Genomic DNA, 20,964 nt, shown 5'->3' with positions numbered 1-20,964 from the left:
CTAGGTTTATACATTGGTAGTTACAAGTTTATTCACAGAGTTAACTCCACTTCCTGCCCACCCTAATGAACTGCTTTATAAGCTGATCTGTAGCAGAAATCCTCTTTATAGCTTGAAAAAAGTTAAATGGCTGGATTGTATGGAAGCATTTTTAATATTACCAAATTTCATAGACCCCATTTTTAAAGCAGTGAGTTGCGGGTTTTCATGAAAGGAAGGGTCTTGTCAAGGCAACACACTCTCACACAGATCATTGCCTATTCTGACTACACCCACAGAATATTCACTATTCACCACTCTCCTACTAGGACACAGAAATTAAAGTTATGAAAGTGAGAGAACTAGCAATAGCCACATTCAGGAACTGCAGTATTTTTTGAGTATGAAGGCTGGCTATTTACTGGCCCCAAGCCACACTACACACTCAGTCGAACTGTAAAACTGACTCCTGATGCTTAAACAAGAACAGATGCAGTTACATGCAGAAAGGCATTCAAACTTCCACTGGTATTCTTAGCCATGACTAGATGGCAGATCTCATCAGAGCTGAGCTTTTCCGTTACAACCTCATGGGATAATCTCCAAGAGCAGGCTCTGTTGGTGGTTTCACATTGCATGAGCTGGCTTTAATTACCAGCTTATTATATAGCAAATTTCCCCTCTTGCTCTGGAAGTTGTGCAGCGCAAGAGCTTATGTTAGTGTCAATATCCTTCAGAAAAGTAGCTAATGTTTTTGCCAGTGCTTTTCTTACAACTCAGTTTTGTTCTGCAAGTTAATACGAGAAAGTTACAGTATCTTTAAAGTGAACTCAACAGAATCTGATTAGCATTGGATTGTTCTCTTAGGGGAGATCTGAGGCCTTTACCCCAACCTTGGGTTGTGCCAACGGGCCTTACGATGGGCGTACATGGGAGCCAGGCCCAACCTGCTGAAAGACTCAATCAAGTGAGGGTTTTTTAGTGTTACTTGCACAAAGCTTTAACCTCCTTGCGCTGCCTTTCATTTTGCTGAAACTTGGGACTTCTCAATACTGTGATCAGTTGTGTATTTATACCATAAATCAAGGAAATCTGGTTGAAATGAGAGCAAGTAGCTTTCCCCTGATTTAATACCTCCCTCCAACTGAGAGACTCCCGAAGGACTAGCCAGTATTATGCTCAGATGAAGCCGTCAGCCCAGAGTTTGGTTTTCTGATCCGGTTATTTTCCTTAACTCTAAATTTTTGCTTTCAGCATGGATAAGGAGCATCCACTGTCGGAATAATTCAGATAGCCAGCATTCACTTTTGAATCTTTCACTTCCACATCCTAGGAACCTGGAGGAGACCTCAGTATGACTCAGGAGAGTACAACATGTAGATATTTGAAGTGCTGGAAAAGTCTGAAAAGCTTAGCATTATTAAGAAGAAACCTTCCCAATGCCCACTTTAATGCTCAGTAAATTTCTGGTTTCAGAGGGAAAAAAGGAGTTAATATGGTATGCGTGGGACTGCAGTCACTTTGCAAGATAAACATTACAACTCATGATAGCATGAAGTTTGCATGTGCAACTTTAATTGTAAAATAAGTCAAGCAGTAGTTAATTGCCATTTATTAGATTAAAATTATAAATTCAGTGCTCTAGATAGCGTTTTCTTCGTACATTGAACCCCAATGAGAAGTACTATAGTCTCCAAAAGGCTCAATATAGCTGGTGAAAAGTTAGGGATAAGAATAATCAATCCTTTATTCTTCCCCGAATGACAAATACTTCCTGAGAATAGCTAGTATTTCTAGTGCACTTGGCATATTATACAACTGAAGCAGAAGAGAAGACAGATTGAGCCCTCAAAGTCAACAGCTCCCCCAAGAATAAAGTTCTATGAGTAACATTTCTAAATCCAAGGTCGAAGGAAAAGGCAATTCCTTCCCATGGTAAGTGGTTAAGTCAGATGTTGATGTGTATTGCCCTCTCCCTCCAAAGAGGCTTGTCTGATTTGCAGGTGTTCCCATCCTCATACCCTGTGGTTAAGATAAAGTTCTGTCTCCTGGCAACGATACAAAGATAACAACCAGGCACCTTCCGCTCTACTTTTATTTTCACTTTCAGATAAAAACAAACCATTGTTCTTTTAAAAGAGAATAATCCATTCATTTGTGATTATAAAGTGCATTTTTCACCTTGAACTTTGTGTACAAAAACATTTTAAAAGACACAAACATGCAAAAACAGCTTAACAAGGCACTTCCAGGCATAAAACAAGGACAGCAATGTCTCACTTCTACATTCACATTGGCGAAAGAAAAGTGTGAAGAGGAAAGCTCCAAAAAGTTACCTTTTTTATTTTTTAGAATCATCATTGGTCAAAGAGTCAATTCCCAGCACAATGCTTACACAGCGTCAAAGCGTATGTCACAACTTCCAGAGCTTTTTCCCATCCACTGCAGTACACATTGCTTCCATTGGCTGGTATGCATGGCCCCTTCATTGTACCACCAGAGGAGGAAATAAAAGCACACTACTCCCATGGCACTACAGAACACATCACTGTTGCATTTTAGGGAGTCATGGTTAGGATCCAAAGCTGTGCTAGAATAGGTTAGCTAAAAGTTGTAGCTGTACACTAGATTTTTAGAACATGTTAGCTAAAAACAACCATACCTTTAATCCTAATAATGCTAAACCCCTGACCCATTCACAGCCGGCCTTTGGAAATCAAAGAATGATTTTAAACCAAACTTGGATAAGTCTTTCCTAAAGACAACTTTATGGAGGACACTATTTAACTTATCAAACAGAAATTCAGGAAACAGACTTTTCAAATTAGTGAATGAAGCCTGTGCAACCCATGTTTACATACACAGTGTCAATTTAATGCCTGAAATTAATGACCAAGTACAATAATGGTTTTCACAGCCCAATACATTGATGCAAAGATCAGAAAGCTATGCATTCTTTCTGTAAGCTCATTGTTCTTACTCAATCATGTCTAATAGAAGGTTGGGTACATTATCTCCTAAAATTATAGGACAGCGTAGAAGTGTTTTGTACTGTGGTCTCCAGAATTAAAGAAGTGATGTTTTTAAAAGCAATTTTTTAATTTTTGAGAATAGCATAGCCATTTGCTTCTTCCCAGGCCCTCCTAAACACAAATACTGGGTATGTGCCAAAATATATAAAGTTTGTGTTCTAGAAAAATAGAATATCTGGAAATATTAAACCCCATTTGAATTATTCCATTGAAGTATATGAAATAAGTTATTCTGCTCGAATAGCAAGACATTGGCTTAATGACTGAAGTGAGTAATTTAGCTACTTTCTCTCTGGAAGTACCTAAAATGACTGTCCTTTGCAATTCACCTCACCGCCAAAACAAGCCATGGTACTCTCCCCTCTAAAGCAACAGATCTCCCTTTTCAACAACAAGAGCAATGATGGCATCTCATGCCCTTGTGAGATCCGTTTTCTTGGGCAGAACTACATTTCGTATGGAAATAGCACCGAAGGCCAATGTGTGCACTTACGAGGTTAAAATTGTGATAGCTTCTACAATGTCAATACAAGATACAGCTGTGACAGCTCAATATGTAATTACAGTGCAAGTCTGGTGTTCTACCAATCTAAGTGAACCCATTCTAGCATGAAAACTGTGAACAAAAAGCAACACATCCATTCTAGTGAGACAAGTTTTAGACAAAACAGTTGACTTGGATTAATACAAACTTTCAGAACTTTTGAAAAGCTAGCAGTCACATTTCAGAAACCTTTGTAGTTCAAGCCACTGCCGTGATATTGTACAAGGCACTCACACCGCACTAAAAAGTTAGTCTCCCAAATAAACTGTCTTCATAGGACATGACAAGCAGCAGCAGCGAGGTCTGTTTATCAAGTTTCAAACCCGCTACAGAAATAAACAAATTCACAAACATGCAACGTACTGACTGTCCATGCAGACTCATGCACGAACCCTTTGGCACCCGGTTTCCTCACAGAATGAAAGCTCATTTTACATTAGCACTACACGTAGAAGCTGCTGCACTCCCCAGGCACAGTAAGGCAGTTAATAGAGACACATACTGAGAACAGAATGGTGATCTTTCAGCATCTGCAAGATTAAAAGTTAAAAAGAAAAAATCCTCAGTGTTACTCCCCAAGTAGTTCCAGGGGGGCTAGAAGACCTTCTGGGCATATTAACAATTGCAGACAAAGAGCTCTTCCCTTCCATTAAAAATGTTTTTTAAAATACTTGATGAGTCAAAGGATACTACACAGTTCTAAAGGAAAAAAAATTCAACTCCTCAACATGGGCAAATCGCTATGAATTTACTACACAAGTTATATTTAAATAAAAATATCTTACAGATGAACTGGTGACTAAGCATACCAGTATCTTCCCATAAATGCAGATCTCTCCTAATATGGCATGAGGCAAAGCTTCTAGTCATGGTTATTGTGTCATTTCTAGAATCTTCTCCATCTCTAACCGAAAGGCTCCAGCACAGTAACAAGGTCAGAGAGAAAGGGCCATTCACGTCCCCCTCTTGCCATAAGCAGGCTAGTTTAGCTTTAATATCTTCTGTCATGTATAAATTACCTGTCAAATAGTCTTCTAGCAAAGCCAACTTGCATAGTTCTACAGAAGTGGTAGAGCATAGTTAAAAAGCCTCCCTCTTTAATATACTCAAGCCTGTAACAACCCTAATGTGCAACCCAGGACACTACTACATATCTAAGTGAATAATGCAATCACTGAAGTAGTAAGTGTTTAACTGGAGGAGACTAGCAGCATTATACAGAAAAGGACTAGCAGCACTGGGCAGAAACTCTAGTGAGGTCTCCCATTCTGTCAAATTGTTTCCAAGTGTTGAATCTGGGGGGTAACTATCATGATGCAAAAGACACTTGTTTAGCTGGTATTAAAACCACTTGCGATCACTGAACGTTACAGTCATCTTGCTCTACCCCAATGGAGCTTTGCATTGCCATGTAAAGTGTCATTTACCCAGCCCTTTGGCAAACTTCACGTTCAGGCCAATTCCCAAGCTTGCAACAGGCACAGCAATAGTTAATGAATCAAGACTCAGTTCCTCTATTAGTAGTAAGGTCCTAGCTTTTCATACCCTGAGTAGCTAGGCCACTCAGGAAACAAGCCATAGGAGCACCTCGGACTTCCAAATTGATCAAAGGCAATGCCAAAATCAGGTCCAGCCTGAGGCTGCGAGACTTCCCGAGCAGATTTCAGTTCAGACTGTATGATCCTGTAATTCAGGCCTCTGTTGCTGTCCCAATACACTTTCCCATCACACTCGTAATAGACTGCAAACTCGATTCTTTCATGGGACTGAATTCTCTCTGGCAAGCAGATATCAAAGGAAAATGTGTCCTTGTCTGAACCTGCGTAAGTGTCCTTGACATATTGGCATGGATAGTCTGTGAAGCTTTTCCAAGTGTCAAATGTCATCCTTATTCTCACAGTCTTCTCAAAAGCAAGATTCTTAACCTTCACTGTGCCCACAATAGCTTTATCCTTTAGCATGCAGTTTTCCAGGCAGACAAAATCCGTCTGAAGGCGATTTCTGAAGTCCAAGTAGTCTGCAGAAGGCTGTACGAAATCCAAGACAAAGTTGTCCCCCTCTACCGTCGTCAGACCCACAATATTGTCTATTAACTCTGTGATGTTGAATGGAATATCTAATGGGTCATCAAACTCTGAAAACACTTTAACCATTGTCAGAGCCAAGCCTCTGCTATCGGCAAAAGAAACTCTCTTTTTTACCCTATTTCCCTGGAGAGATGTTGCTGCCTCTCCAGGTTCACTGAACTCAGCCTTGCTGTTCTGAATGCAGGGACGTAATGGTTTGTTTGGTTTTGGAGCTATTTTACAAGCAAATCTCTCTCTTCTCAAGGGTGGAGAACACAGATACAGCTGCATGGCTATGTCCACAGCCATTGCTGGGGTGGGAGCAAAGTAGTCGAGAATTCTGAAAGAAAGAGGGCGAAAAGGTGAGTGCTTTATCCCCACCCCAATGGTTTTGCTGTATTACGGTTAAACGAACATTGGAAGTTAATGTAAAATTTCAGTAGTTTCACAAACTTAAATACAATTAAATATTATATTTCTGCTGTGGTTTCCTCACCAGGAGAGTCTGATATTTTCTCCACTTCACTGCGTAGCTGTAGCTTCCTTTAAACATACAAACAGGAACCGCATATTTCATCAGCAGTAGCAGTATGGAGCTGACATGACCTCTGCGGGGGCGGGGGGACCAGAACCACAGCACAACATAGACACTAGACTTCATGATAACTTGATTTTTGAAGTTTGGGGGATGACACCAAATTTTGTCATTTCTTATGACAACTCCTCAAGTTATTTCAGTATGCTTCCCTCCTCAGACTCTTCTGGCATGATTTTGAGCAGCCAATTTTCTCATGAGCATTGGTGTTAGAGATGAATGCCTTACACAACATGATACTCAGTAGATCTAGCTCCAACTGCTCGAGTCACTGGAAAATGGTAAAATGAATGTGATCCTAAGGTCTGATACTGTTATCTCATGGGCTACCGACACTAAACAGATGCTGCTCAAGCTTTCCTGCCCCATCCAATATTACTTTATAGCCATGGTGATTCAGGAAATAACGGATAAACATATGTATAAATACTCATTTTAAATGGTCACAGAGATGAGCAGTGACATTTCGACAAGGGACTGAGCAGTGTAGCATGGGAGTATTCTAGACCCGTCCCCAGAAAAGGCTAGCAGACACAGCAGGGTACGTGCAGCTGCACAGGATACGTGCACTTAATGGTAACAGGAATTACGTTCAATTAAAACCAAAGGGACCTTTAGCAAGCTAAACATGCTATAAACACCCCCCCCACCACCAAAAGAACCCCACTGGTGCCAAGAGCCACCCCCACCCAAGCCACATCCCGCTCTTGCAGAGTCTTTTGCTGTTTGTGTGCTCACCAGTATCTGGCTCAGTGGCCACACTGACTGAACTTCAAGCCCCAAATTAATGCCACCTCCCACAATCCAGGGAGTCGCTTCTCAGCCCCCACACCAGGTGCTAGGCAGCACCCCACTCAGGAAGGCAATTGATGCTGGGCCCACACAGCCTTCTGCAGTAAAGCAGGTGCACTAAGGACTTCTTCCTTCCAGAGAAGACCCCCTCCTGGTCCAGAACTGGGCATGAGGAACCCAAGGAAGCCCCAACCAGCCTGAAAACCAGTGCCTGCAGGCCTCTTGTCCACCACTCAATACCAAGGGCCTGTTGACACCACCCCACCAGCAGAAAGCATTTGGGGTGGGGGTGTCTCCTGCTAGGCCTCCAGAGAGCGACCCCTCCAACATGTAGGGCCCCCTACCATTACAGCAGGAATTTCCACCCAGGGCAAAAGGCCCCTCCTGCCACCATCCACTAGAGCCCTTCCCCTCCCACAATCCTCTGCCTGGACAGCAGGAGCCCCCTGCTTGGGTAGCAAAGCAATGTTGGTGGGGGGGGGGAGGCAGCGTCTCGGCACGCACAGAATTCTCTACTGGGGAGGCTGGGTACTATCAACAGCCCTCTCTTCCAGGCTGTGTCATTCCCCCTCCTGCCCACGTCTCCTGCTACAGGGCATTTGGGAGGGTAGCCCCCACCTACTACAAACAGCAGCAGCCACCTTCCTTCCCCCATCTAGCTGCGCAAAGATGGTAGCAGGGGAGCTGGGTCTGCATCATTATGTTGTTCACACTCAAAGGGTCTTCCCCGCAAACATCAGAACTAGAAACAATTGTACACTGACAGCCTACTGCCTAGATTCAAATGACACATGCATGGGCAAGAGTTTGACTTTCCGGGGATGAACTGACTGTTCTCCAAGCCCTGAAGAATACAAGAATACAGGAGCACGATATAGCCCATTGATTTTATTTAACGTGTGATTTAAAATGAAGAACTTTTCCTTTGAAAGATTTTTTTTATTTTATTTTTTTTTAATGACTCATCTCCTGTCATTCCCAAATGAAAATCTCTAAACGAGACTGCAGCAACACAACAGCAGGTGGCTAAAGAGAACCAGGGCTAAATGAGAGATCAAGGCTGCCAACACCTATTGAGAACCGTAGTACCTTACAACTACAATACTCAGGCCAAGAACTATGCTCCTTACAGAAAGCGGTCTACACATCAACCCTTCTTCAGAACAGCATCAAAATATTTCATCTGTAAGTTGCATTCAACAAGGACTTCTGTTTATTCAGAATGTGTGCCAAGACCTGAGTGCAAAAGTGCAGTAAAGCAACAAGCTCCTCCTCTGCTTCCTCATCACAACCTGACACAGCTCAAATCCAACTAAAACAGGGGTGGGCAAACTATGGCCCAGGGGCCGAATCCAGCCCTTCAGATGTTTTAATCTGGCCCTCGAGCTCCCGCTGGGGAGCAGGGTCGGGGGCTTGCCCCGCTCCTGCCGGGGAGCAGGGTTGGGGGCTTGCCCCGCTCCACACGTGCCATGGCTCTGCATGGCTCCTGGAAACAGCGGCATGTCCCCACTCTGGCTCCTATGCGTAGGGGCAGCCAGGGGGGCTCCGCATGCTGCCCCTGCAGTTCCCATTGGCCAGGCATTGTGGCGCTGGAGCAGGGACATGCTGCTGCTTCCAGGAGCTGCTTGAGGTAAGAGCCACCCGGAGCCTGCATCCCTGACCCCCTCCTGCGCCCCAACCCCCTGCCCCAGCCGTGACCCACCTGCTGCCTTCCGAACCCCTTGGTCCCAGCCTGGAGCACCCTCCTGCACCCCCAAACCCCTCATCCTCAGCCCTACCCCAGATTCCGCACCCCCAGCTGGAGCCCTCACCCCAACCCCCAATTTCATGAGCATGTATGACCCGCCATACAATTTCCATACGCAGATGTGGGTCTTGGGCCAAAAAGTTTGCCCACCCCTGAACTAAAGTGTCCCAAGCCTCACAGAACAGCATTAAATCCATGTGTGCATTCTCTGCTCTGCTGTACGTGGTCTTGTAAAGCTTCTACTCACACGTAGGAAGCTATTGTTTGTATATGCTATTTCATCCTGCAAAACAACACAGCCTCAAATATTCACAACTGCCTGTTACCTCGACCACTCTCAGAAACATTACAGGGTCATGTCTCATTACAGTTAAACCTAGGGAGGTGGTGGAGTCTCCATCCCTAGAGGTTTTTAAGGCCCGGCTTGACAAAGCCTTGGCTGGGATGATTTAGTTGGGGATTGGTCCTGCTTTGAGCAGGGGGTTGGACTAGATGACCTCCTGAGGTCCCTTCCAAGCCTGATCTTCTATGATTTGAAGAAACTAATAATTGCAGCCTCAGTGTCCCTGGCAATATCTGGATAAGGAAGGATATATTGTGTTATTTAATAAAAAGGTACTCTATCATAAAGCTATTTTGGGACATTCAACCTAAGGGTGTTTAGAAGTCAAACCTCTCACGATGCATCCTATTTAGGCCATTAAAGTCACAAGGCCAGATCTACTGAACTGACTGCAATTTTCAGTTACGATTTTATAACTCAGATGTGAACTTTTGCTCTGGATCGACCTTGGGGCACTTACTTCAAAGTCCAGGAATGCTGGGTGGGACTGTTGAACCACCCTAAAAGGAATGGGGAAGCTTTTCATTTTAGTCAGAGACTTACAGTAAGGTTAATGAACTGTCTCAGGTTTTAAAACATTTAGATCTTTAAAAGTGATTCAGTGAATAGCTGTTACTGGAAAGAAGCCCACAAACTCAGCTCTGGAAAACACAGGAAGTGTTCAGCTACAAGAATGCAGAAGTGTGTTTAAAGGGACACTGACAACTTGATATCTTCATTCTTTTAAAGAAAGTTTGAAGTTCATTTGCCCAGTTTTCAATACCACCCCAAAGACTTCAAAACTGTATTACCCTGCCAGTTTCACCCTCTCCTCCGAGCAAATACTGATGCCCTTTCTCCCACCCCAGCTTTTATGGAGCATAAGCAAACCTGGGAACAAAACTGTTTAAATCCATGTTTGTCAGCAGCCTCTGATTATATTGGTACATATCCAAAAATAAGGTTTGTTAACCCATGCTTTCTCTGCTAGCTGTCTGCAGCAGACTAATACAACAAACATTAGCAAGCATCTTGAAAGAATACTGACAACAAACAAGTTGAAGACAGTTTTACAGGTATGTTGTATGCTGCCTGTTAGGTCCAGAAGAGGAGGCAGTTTGTTCTAAGTGAGGAAGTATTATGCTAGTACCACTTGGTAATCAGCTGTCTTCATTTGGGCCAGGTATATCTGACAAAGTTTTGATGGCATATCTATGTTGGTCAGGGGTGCGGAAAAAAACCCCAACCAAACAAAACCACACAGCCAGTTATGCTGACAAAAGCCCTTGTGTAGATGCAGCTATGCTGACAGAGGATTGCTTGTGTCAGCTTAGCTGATGTCGTTCAGGGAGGTGCACCTACAGTAGGAGGCTCTGCCAATACCATTTTGCCAGCAAAGCATCCCTAGCTTCAAGGCCTTGCCTACGTACAGTTGATGCATACGTATGGTCTCTTGAGAAGTTCCAATACCTTCTCTTCTCATCCTCTCAGGAGAGGGAAAGACTGTCTAGGCCTCTCTTGGGCAGCTGGAACTACCAGAGAGCCTGGAACAAGAGGAAAACAGAAGTTCTGAAATCCCTTCTCAAGGGCTTGGGACCTACAGCACCTCTCTCCTAGATGTAGCTAGTACAGAAACTAGAGTTAGCCACAAATCCTTCACTTGCTCCAACATCTCCATTTATTGAAAGGGCCCATTTAGATTGTAAGCTCTTATAAGGCAGGAACTGTCTCTTGCTACGTCTATGTACAGTGCCCAGCATAATGGGGCCCTGATCTCAGACACCTCCAGGCACCACAGCAACATAAATACAAATAAATGACTTTGGAAAATCCAGCCATTATTTAGGTGTCTAAATGGGAACAGGGGTCTTCTGGGAGCTCACGAAAGCTCATGCTCAAATAAATTGGTTAGTCTCTAAGGTGCCACAAGTACTCCTTTTCTTTTTGCGAATACAGACTAACATGGCTGCTACTCTGAAACCTGGCCCTATTGTGTTGTTAGTCAATGACATATAGGAGAGCAATGGTGCAACACATGCCCCTCCTCACAAGAAATCGGAAAACAGTACGACATCTGGCAATGGGCTCAATGCCATTCTAGGAACAGCATAACATGAAGCCAGTAAAATGAGGATCACAATTGCACATGAGCTCCAAGCACATCCTGACAGAGACTAAATAGCCAACAAGGCTAAAAATCCTATCACTATCAATGAACAACTGATGCACAGCAAGAACTAAGCTCCCAGAAGAGGGACCAGAGTAATCTGAAGCCACCACACTCCTTATATATCTGCAAGTAAGGAAGCACTGTAACAAGGGGATAGGCAGGGTGCGTCCCCAACGTCAACACTGCTGCCAGAAAACGTCACGCTTCCACTGCTTCAGTGGAGGGGACGATGCAGACAATGCACTAAGCACTCTTTGCTCCCAGGCACCAGAGAACCCACACATTGTTCACTCCCACCACTTTGGCTTCTCTGCCAAGAAGTCCTGCAGAGCTTTTTGGAAAAACTTTTACTGAAGTGTCCAGGAGAAGCCAGTTTGAACAGAGGCAAAACGCAGGTTAGAGTCTCAAAGTTCGAAGAATGACTGTGGGGACACCGCTTCTATGAGGGAGGGAATTTACTACTGAGGCTATGTCTACACTGCCACTTTCAGCACTAAAACATTACTGGGGTGTGAAAAAACACCCCCCTGAGCGACAACAGTTCTAGTGCTGAAGAGTCACGCTCCCAGCGATAAAGCTACCACCCCTTGTTCGGGGTGGTTATTTTTTATCGCCGGGAGAGCTCACCCCCAGCGATAAAGCGTGACGACACTGCCCACGACAGCACCGCCAGGACCATGCTGTAACGTGGGCGGTGTAGACATACCCTGACAGCACTTACCACTCCGGAAGAGAGGCGCTCCAGTTACAGGTTGTTAAGAACCAACACCAACAAAAACAGTAAATCAAATCCTAGACAACATAAATGGCGTCTCAGCTTGTGGCCTACAGGTCGGTGAACTTCACCCAGAGACTTTACAGGCATTGATTTTCAAAAAGATTGGACTCAAATTACAGAGTTATCAAAATTTAGGCCATGTCTACACTAGAAACCTTAGAGCGACACAGCTGTACCAAGGTAGTTGCTCTGCCGTAAGCCTTAGGTTATGATTGCAAGTACTTCTCATTCACTTTACCTATTCTAATGAAGGCCCTCACATAAGAATGCAAGGCCATTCAAGGTTTTTAAAGGTTGTCACCACTTGCAAGTGAGCAGAAACCCAGAGCAGTGACTCTGGATGTTATGTTCATGCATGCCTACCTGCAATGAGGTGGAGAGGGACAGGTGTGTTCTAGAAGACCAGAAGTCTTCCCGTGGGCTTGAGGACTACTCCTACTCAGGACTTTATCACAGCAGCGAAGCTTGAAGGTAACCAAAGCGTCAGATCACTGGGAGGTCTGCACTAGCGAGTAATGACTGCACATCTCCTGGCCAGCCACAGATGAAACACCATAGATCATCCATGCCATCTGGAATACTTCTCCCTATCAACAGTGACTCTACACAAGAACAGGAACAAGGTGAAACCCCACAAAGACACCAATTGCAATCCAATATGCTTTCAAATACCTCAGAAGGAGCAGCCCACAAAGTGAATCCCTTAAGATCCTACAGAAGAGGCAACAATAGAACATACAGCCAGACTGGGTCAGACCAAAGGTCTACCTAGTCCAGTATCCATTGTCTTCCAACAATGGCCAATGCCAGGTGCCCCAGGGGGAATGAACAGAACAGGTAATCATCAAGTGATCCGTCCCCTGTCGCCCATTCCCAGCTTCTGGCAAACAGAGGCTAGGAACATCATCTCTGCCCATCCTGGCTCATAGCCATTGATGGACCTATCCTCCATGAATTTATCTAGTTCTTTTTTGAACCCTGTTATAATCTTGGGCTTCACAATATCCTCTGGTAACCGGTTCCACAGGTTGACTGTGCGTTGTGTGATGAAATACTTCCTTTTGTTTGTTTTAAACCTTTTGCCTATTAATTTCATTTGGTGACCCCTAGTTCTTGTGTTATGAGAATGAGTAAATAACACTTCCTTATTTACTTTCTCCACACCAGTCATGATTTTATAGACCTTTATCATATTCCCCTTAGTCATTTCTTTTCCAAGCTGAAAAGTCCCAGTCTTATTAATCTCTCCTCATACGGAAGCTGTTCCATAATATCATTTTCGTTGCCCTTTTCTGTGCCTTTTCCAACTCCAATATATCTTTTTTGAGATGGGGCAACCACATCTGTGTGCAGTATTCAAGATGTGGACGTATCATGGATTTATATAGACACAACATGATATTTTATGTCTTATTATCTATCCCTTTCTTAATGATGCCATAAATTGGTTAGTCTCTAAGGTGCCACAAGTACTCCTTTTCTTAATGTTCTGTTAGCGGTCATTAATATAAAAAGCTACAGGCAGATCAAATGGACACCTGCTGCTAGATCAAACAGCTGACAGGAGTCTAAGTTCCACAGTTAGATCTGAACCCAGATCAAAAGGGAATCAAAGAAGTTACCATCTGTCTGGGAAGGTGTAAGTGGGCCCTGCCCCAGCACAGGAGGCTGGACGAAATGATCTCTCAGGGCCCCTTCCTGCTCTGCATTTCTTCAGTTCTCTAAGTCTGTGGAATCCGGGGGTTGCATCGCCTTCCCTAAAACCCCTCTGCTAGCGTGGGGGTGAGTCTGGCGGAATAACCTGTCCCCACACTTCAGGCCACGGGCCGATAATTCAGGAATTGCCACTGCTGGGCCCCAAGGCTGCCCCACACCTTGGAAAAGTCAGACGTCAGCGCACAAGTGAACGAAAGGAGCCGGTTTCTCCATTCCGCCAGACGCTGCGGTCGGAGAAAAACCGTCCTGCTCTCAAGCCTCGGCACCAGCGGAGCGGCAAGTTCCGCACGGCTCGCCACAGCCCAAGCCCAAGCCCAAGCGAGCGCTCCCCCGGGGAGCGGCCCCGCGAGCCTCCCCCCCGCGCCGCGGAGCTCGGACTCTGCCGCCGCTGTGGCGGGGCGGCCCGGGGCGGGGGGGTCGGTCCCGGGCCGCCGCTGTGGCGGGGCGGCTCGCGGGACCCAGGCTCGGGAGGCCCGAGCTCTCCTGGCGCTGCCGGGTTGAGGGACCCGGGGCCAGGCTCGGGCTTCGGCCAGACGCCGCCGCCCCGGGCCGGAGCGGAGCGGAGCGGGCGCCGCGTCCCCCGCGAAGCCTCCCGCAGCTCCCCGTGCAGGGCGGGGCCGGCCCGCGGGCTCGTACCTGGCGCGGCGCATGGGTCCGGCGGGGCGCGCGCAGCCCGGCTCCGGCTCCGGCGGCAGCAGCGGGCCGAGGCTGCCGAACAAGGCTCAAGGGGGGCGGGGGCGGGGCGCAACCACGTCGGGGGCGCTCAGCCCCGAGCTCCGGCCGGGCCAGACCATCCCCACTGCAGCCAATGGGAGCGCGCCCAGCCCGACCCGCCAGCCAATCGGAGCGCGCCCAGCCCGACCCGCCAGCCAATCGGAGCGGAGTCTCCGCGTGACCCGCTACACTTTAGCTCGTGAGCATACCCCTGCCGGTGCTCTGCGGAGCAGCCCTGAGACGCCAGCCCCCCCTGGGCCGGGAGTGAAACAGCCCCTCCCCCAGACACAGCCCCCCTCCCAGGGGTCGAGGGGGCAGCCCCTCCGCCAGACACAGCCCCCCTCCCCCTCCAAGGGGTCGAGGGGGACAGCCCCTCCCCCAGACACAGCCCCCCTCCCCCTCCAAGGGGTCGAGGGGGGCAGCCCCTCCCTCAGACACAGCCCCCCTCCCCCTCCAAGGGGTCGAGGGGGGCAGCCCCTCCGCCAGACACAGCCCCCCTCCCCCTCCAAGGGGTCGAGGGGGACAGCCCCTCCCCCAGACACAGCCCCCCTCCCCCTCCAAGGGGTCGAGGGGGGCAGCCCCTCCCTCAGACACAGCCCCCCTCCCCCTCCAAGGGGTCGAGGGGGGCAGCCCCTCCGCCAGACACAGCCCCCCTCCCCCTCCAAGGGGTCGAGGGGGGCAGCCCCTCCCTCAGACACAGCCCCCCTCCCCCTCCAAGGGGTCGAGGGGGGCAGCCCCTCCCCCAGACACAGCCCCCCTCCCCCTCCAAGGGGTCGAGGGGGGCAGCCCCTCCCCCAGACACAGCCCCCCTCCCCCTCCAAGGGGTCGAGGGGGGCAGCCCCTCCGCCAGACACAGCCCCCCCCTTCCAAGGGGTCGGGGGGGGCAGCCCCCCGCCAGACACAGCCCCCCTCCCAGGGGTCGAGGGGGGCAGCCCCCCGCCAGACACAGCCCCCCTCCCAGGGGTCGAGGGGGGCAGCCCCCCGCCAGACACAGCCCCCCTCCCAGGGGTCGAGGGGGGCAGCCCCTCCCTTGCGCAGGCACCCCCGTTGCCCAGAGGAGCTGGAGCGATCCCCCGGGCGTGGGCCCCCTCCCCCAGCCAGGGCTTGGAGCGGGGGCAGACGCCCCCACGAGGGCTGGGCGAAGTGGGATAACCGAGGGGGCAGGGCCGGCCCAAGGGATCCACGGGGGACGAAGCCCAAAACTCCCGGGAGAAGGACAGCCCGACCCGCGTGGCCGCCTAACTCGGTATCATTCCCCTGCAGCGCAGTCACCTGCCAGTGCCAGCCCACCTCATCCCGGCGGTCCCCACGCATCTGGCCTCTGCCTGCCGGCGCTTGGCTTCGGGGCCTCCCCTTTCACCTTTGTCAATGAACGTGGCCGGCTCAGTTCGCTTCCTCCCTTTGCCCTTTGTTATCTGATCGATCAAACGCTAATTCCCGCGGAGCTTCTCCAAAATAGGAATTGTGGAGTGCGGAGATGGGGAGGGGAAACCCCGCTTTCCAAGCCTGCGGTGAGCACAGGGCAGGAGAGCTACTCTTTCTTTCCTACAACATTTGCACTCAATAAAAGGATAATCTTAACTAGATGAGGGGGCTGTAAACGAGCAATTAAGCAAACACTTTACAGAGCTACATTAGAAAGAGTACTAGAGTCAAACGTGCTTTTTTCACTGCATGCATCCGATGAAGGTGAGCTGCAGCTCACAAAAGCTTATGCTCAAATAAATTGGTTAGTCTCTAAGGTGCCCCAAGTCCTCCTTTTCTTTCTGCGGATACAGACTAACAGGGCTGCTACTCTGAAACGTGCTTTGACATGCAGGTTTGCTCTGGAGATGTAGGACCACAGCCTTGGGAAATGTCCACACTTGGGGCTATTTGTTGAGCCTTGAGTTAATTGTTTTGTAATTAATTCAAGGTAATTAACACATTTGTAAATACTACTTTGGACACTCCCCAAACGTTTCTTCCCGGACACACATATTTGCTTTACCCTCTCAGATAAGTTTTTAGCAGCCAATTAACTTCAGGCAAAACCACCTGCGACAACCTCACTGCTGTATCTTCGGGCATGGCAACACTTGCAGATGTGGAGCGCTGGGAGTTAAACCAGCCCTTGGAGAAAGCAGTAGGGAAAGCGCTGCAGTGTGTTCACACGGTCAGCTGCAAGCGCACTGGCGTGGCCACATTTGCCACACTTGCAGCAGTATTGGGAGCAGTGCATTATGGGCAGCTGTCCCACAAGGCACCTCTTCCCATTCTGGCGCTGTGGCTTGTGGGAAGGGGGTGGGGCATTCTGGGTCCTGTCCCAATGCCTCATGATGCATTGCTTCGCATCCCAGCAATCCCTGTGCTTCCGTCCACATTTGACGCCATCTTGCAACACTTTTTGTACTGCGCGCTCTGTCTTCCCTTTAGGTCTGCGGGAATAGAGCCCGAACTGCTGAGGAGTATGCTGATGGGTCTCGCCAGCATGTCACAAATGGCAGTTGAGTTACTCCTTAAGCTACAATCTGACAGTGAGGAGTCCGATGATGATGTCGACTCGCATAACGCTTACGACACGAGATTGCTTGTGGCATTCACAGACATGCTCACCACAGTGGAACGCCAATTTTGGGCTCAGAAAACAAGCACTGAGTGGTGGGATCACCTCGTCATGCAAGTCTGGGATGATGAGCAGTGGCTGCAGAAGTTTTGGATGAGAAAAGCCACTTTCATGAGACTGTGTGCTGAGCTCGCCCCAGCCCTGCAGCGCAAGGACATGAGATTGAGAGCTGCCCTGCCAGTGGAGAAGCAGGTGGCTATTGCAATCTGGAAGCTGGCAAATCCAGACAGCTACCGATCGGTTGCTAACCAGTTTGGAGTGGGAAAGTCGACCGTTGGAATCACATTGATGCAAGTTTGCAGGGCCATTAATCACATCAGAAGAACCGTGACTCTGGGTAACGTGCATGACATTGTAGCTGGCTTTGCACAAATGGTTTTCCCTAACTGCGGAGGGGTGATAGATGGGACGCATATTCCAATTCTGGCACCAGCCCACCTAGACTCCAAGTACATAAATAGGAAGGGGTATTTCTCTATGGTTCTCCAGGCGCTTGTGGATCACCGTGGGCGTTTCATTGACATTAACGCAGGCTGGTCCGGAAAGGTGCATGACGCACGCATCTTTCAGAACACAGGCCTGTTCAGGAAGCTGCAAGCCGGGACTTTCTTCCCAGACCAGAAGATCACCGTAGGACAGGGGTCTTCAAACTACTGCTGCGGGCTGGATCCAGCCCAGGGCTTCCATTTGTTGTGCCCTCCAACCAACAGGGGAAAAGCGAACAGCTGAGTAGGCACACCAAGCAGGCAGGGGGAGGAGCTGCCAGCAGCAGCTCGTGCGGGAGGGGTAGCTCAGCTGAGCTGTGTGGAGGGTTGAGTGCCCCCGGGAGCCAGTGTCCCCCAAAAAGGGGAGCCAACTTAGGGGAGAATTGCTGCTGCAGCCCAGTAGATACAATCAATTCTGATGATAGGGAACACTAACTTTGAACCACAGCTAAATGCAATTTTGTCAGAAAAACATCAGTACCATACTTCTCACTAATTCTAACATAATATTTCTTTATTTCTGAATATGTGTATTTGTATGATACAAATGTGTGAGTTTTTAGAAATAAAAAAAAATGTGAAATGATTTTTAATGTACTGACAAATATTTTGTGTGATTTCACAGTACCTGCATCGATTAACTTTTATACCTGATTTAGAATGTAATGCAACACTGACACAGAGTAGTGTTGTTTTTAATGATTTTGCATATATTTGCATACATTTAATTCCTTTCACAGTCGCTTCGGCCCATGAAGCCCCTTCAAAAATCTAATATGGCCCTCGTCTCATAAAGTTTGGAGACCCCTGCCATAGGGGAAGTCAAAATACCCATTGTGATCCTTTGAGACCCTGCTTACCCTTTAATGCCATGGCTCATGAAACCCTACACAGGGAGCCTTGACAGCAGCAAGGAGCAGTTCAACAACAGGCTGAGTCAGTGCAGACTGACTGTGGTGTGTACTTTTGGCTGTTTAAAGGGCCGCTGGCGCTGTCTGTATGGGAAGCTGGACCTGGCAGATGACAACATCCCCGCGTTTATATCCATGTGCTGTACCCTCCATAACATTTGTGAAGGGAAGGGTGACAGATTTACTCAGGCATGGAACTTGGAGGTTCAACACCTGGAGGCTGAATGTGAACAGCCAGAGAGCAGGGCTATTAGAGGGGCCCAGCGCGGGGCTGCAAGGATTAGGGATGCCTTGAGGGAGCAATTTAAGCCTGAAAGCCACCAGTAATGCCTGGTGCCCTGCACGGGAGTGAAGTGCAGTGGTTCCAATGTTAGTAGGAATCTGTGTTTGCTCTGTATGATACATTGACTTGCAGGGCCTGTTGCTTTCCTTGGCTAAAGTATCTTTTAGTTAATGCAATAATAAAGAACGTTTTCAAAGCCAAAAAATTCATTTATTGAAAAGAAACACAACAGCTTGGGAAACAGAAAGGGCAAGGGAGTGGGGTGGGGAATGGTACAATCACAGATTTGCGTATGTCTTGTTGTCATACTCAGCCTTCCTGTCTGGAGTGCTGTGCAACGAGTGCTGCACTTCAGGATGGCTATACTGCATGGTGATGGGGGCTGAGTGCAGCAGGTAATCATTGTAGTTTTCAGGGCTGGGTGGTGAGGCTACAGGTGTTGGAGGCAGCTGGTGGTGATAAGAACCCAGATGTTGGGGAAAGTGGGTTGGAGGTGACATGGGGGCACAAGGGCTGCGGGGTGGGTGGGTAGTGCTCTGCCTGCATTGCTATAAGCGCCTGTATTGAGTTCACTTGGTGCTCCATGATGCTTAGCAGCCGCTCCGTGCTTTGGTGCCGGCAATCCGCATTCTCCTGGTGGACCCTCCTTTCACTCTCCCGCCACTCCTGCACTTTTTGATTTTCATTAAGGGACTGCTGCATTACTTCATGCAGCATGTCCTCTTTGCTTCTACGTGGTCTCTTCCTAATTCTTTGGAGTCTTTCGGCCAGTGATAACAAGGATGGCTGAGATCTCAAGGTTGCATCTGTAAAGCCAAAATACAACACTTAATAGAGGCAGCATTGTTCACACCAGTCAGAGCAATGATTCGCCCATACTTAAAGACAAGCACAGTCTACACAATAGCAGAATTTGCCCGTCCCAAAGCAAGCGCACATAACCCACAGGAGCCCCAAAATGGTGAGTAAGCACAGGGGCAAGGGGGACTGATTGTTTCATGGCCATACTGTCCTCTGGGTTTCTGTGCCTTGGGGAGAGCCAACAGCCGCAGGGGGCCCCTATACTGAACACTGTTTCCACATTTTTCACAGGATGAGTTTGTCCTGGAAGATATCTTGCTGCTGAGGGTGACCTGGGAAACAAGGGAGGGTCTTCTACTGCAATGCGGCTTCCGCCCTGGCCCATATGCAGCTTGCCTGTGGGCAGCAATGGTCCCCCGCCCCTCACAGCATGGCGTGGACATGTTAGCCTGACTGGGACAAGGAGCATAGTACAGGACCTGCGCAAGCACATTGCCCGGCTTCTGCATGAGACCTTTGAAGAGATCACTGAGGCCAATTACCACGATGTGAGGGAGCACATCAACGCCCTATTCCGCATCTAGGCATGCATGCAGCCCAACCCTCCTCGCCCCAAGAGCCTGCACCAAACTTCCTTCCCAAAATAAAAGCCGCTTACAGGGCACCTCCTCTGGTGTTTGTCCTTCCCCAAGCACCGGCCGCTGAAACTGGCTACCTTCCTCCTGGCTTGAGAACAGCTGCTGGCTGCATGCTGGGGATGCTGGGGTGTCTCCCTCTTCCACAGTCCCCTCGCTCCCGCTTTCCTCCTCCTCCTGCCTTGTTGAACTGGGCTCTGAAGTGTCCATGGTGGTCCTCGGAGTGGAGGTGGGGTCGCCCCCAAGTATTGCGTCCAGCTCTTTCTAGAAATGGCAGGTCTCAGGGGCAGCATCGGCGCGGCGGTTTGCCTCGCGGGCTTTGCAGTAGGCATTTTGCAGCTCCTTCACTTCAACCTTCACTGCTGTGCATCCCGGTCACGGCCTCTTTCCATCATGCCCCTTGATATCTGCCCGAAGGTATCGTAATTCCTATGTCTGGAGGGCAGCTGGGACTTGACAGCTTCCTCCCCCCAAACACTGATGAGGTCCAGCACCTCGCCATTGCTCCATACTGGGGATCGCCTGGCGTGTGGAGGCATGGTCACCTGGAAAAATTCGCTAAGAGCACTCCACGCCTGGCTGAGCAAACAGGAAGGGGATTTTCAAAATTCCCAGAGAATTTAAAGGGCGGGTCTGAGGGTTGGTCACCTGAGGGCAGGGCAGTAGAGTTCAAAGTGATGACCAGAGTGGCTAGAACAGGCATTGTGGGACACTTCTGGAGGCCGATCACAGCACAATAACAGACCAGGGTGTCCACACTGGTGCTGCGGTGCTCCAGCCAGGGTGCAG

At 48.6% G+C, this 20,964-nt stretch overlaps 1 protein-coding gene across 5 annotated transcripts; it reads right to left on the bottom strand.

The window, feature by feature from the left end:
• Positions 1-2,056: 2,056 nt before the first annotated feature.
• Positions 2,057-14,499, bottom strand: PPP1R3B (protein phosphatase 1 regulatory subunit 3B). Of its 5 annotated transcripts, none has more exons than XM_073340174.1 (3): positions 14,378-14,482; positions 12,389-12,627; positions 2,057-5,961 (listed from the first exon to the last, which is right to left on the bottom strand). In XM_073340174.1, the coding sequence occupies exon 3, from the start codon at positions 5,928-5,930 to the stop codon at positions 5,073-5,075; it is 858 nt and encodes a 285-aa protein (XP_073196275.1). In that variant the 5' UTR covers positions 5,931-5,961; positions 12,389-12,627; positions 14,378-14,482; the 3' UTR covers positions 2,057-5,072. The 5 variants fall into 5 exon arrangements, with proteins under 5 accessions (XP_073196275.1, XP_073196276.1, XP_073196274.1 ...); XM_073340175.1 differs by lacking the exon at positions 14,378-14,482 and adding an exon at positions 13,900-14,237; XM_073340173.1 differs by lacking the exon at positions 12,389-12,627 and having other exon boundaries at positions 14,378-14,499.
• Between the last annotated feature and the right edge of the window lie 6,465 nt (positions 14,500-20,964).

Source organism: Lepidochelys kempii, chromosome 4, assembly GCF_965140265.1.
Source record: "Lepidochelys kempii isolate rLepKem1 chromosome 4, rLepKem1.hap2, whole genome shotgun sequence".
NCBI classification, from domain to species: Eukaryota; Metazoa; Chordata; order Testudines; family Cheloniidae; genus Lepidochelys; species Lepidochelys kempii.
The sequence above is the reverse complement of the archived record's forward strand: the minus strand, read 5'-3'. Positions and strand labels throughout refer to the sequence as shown.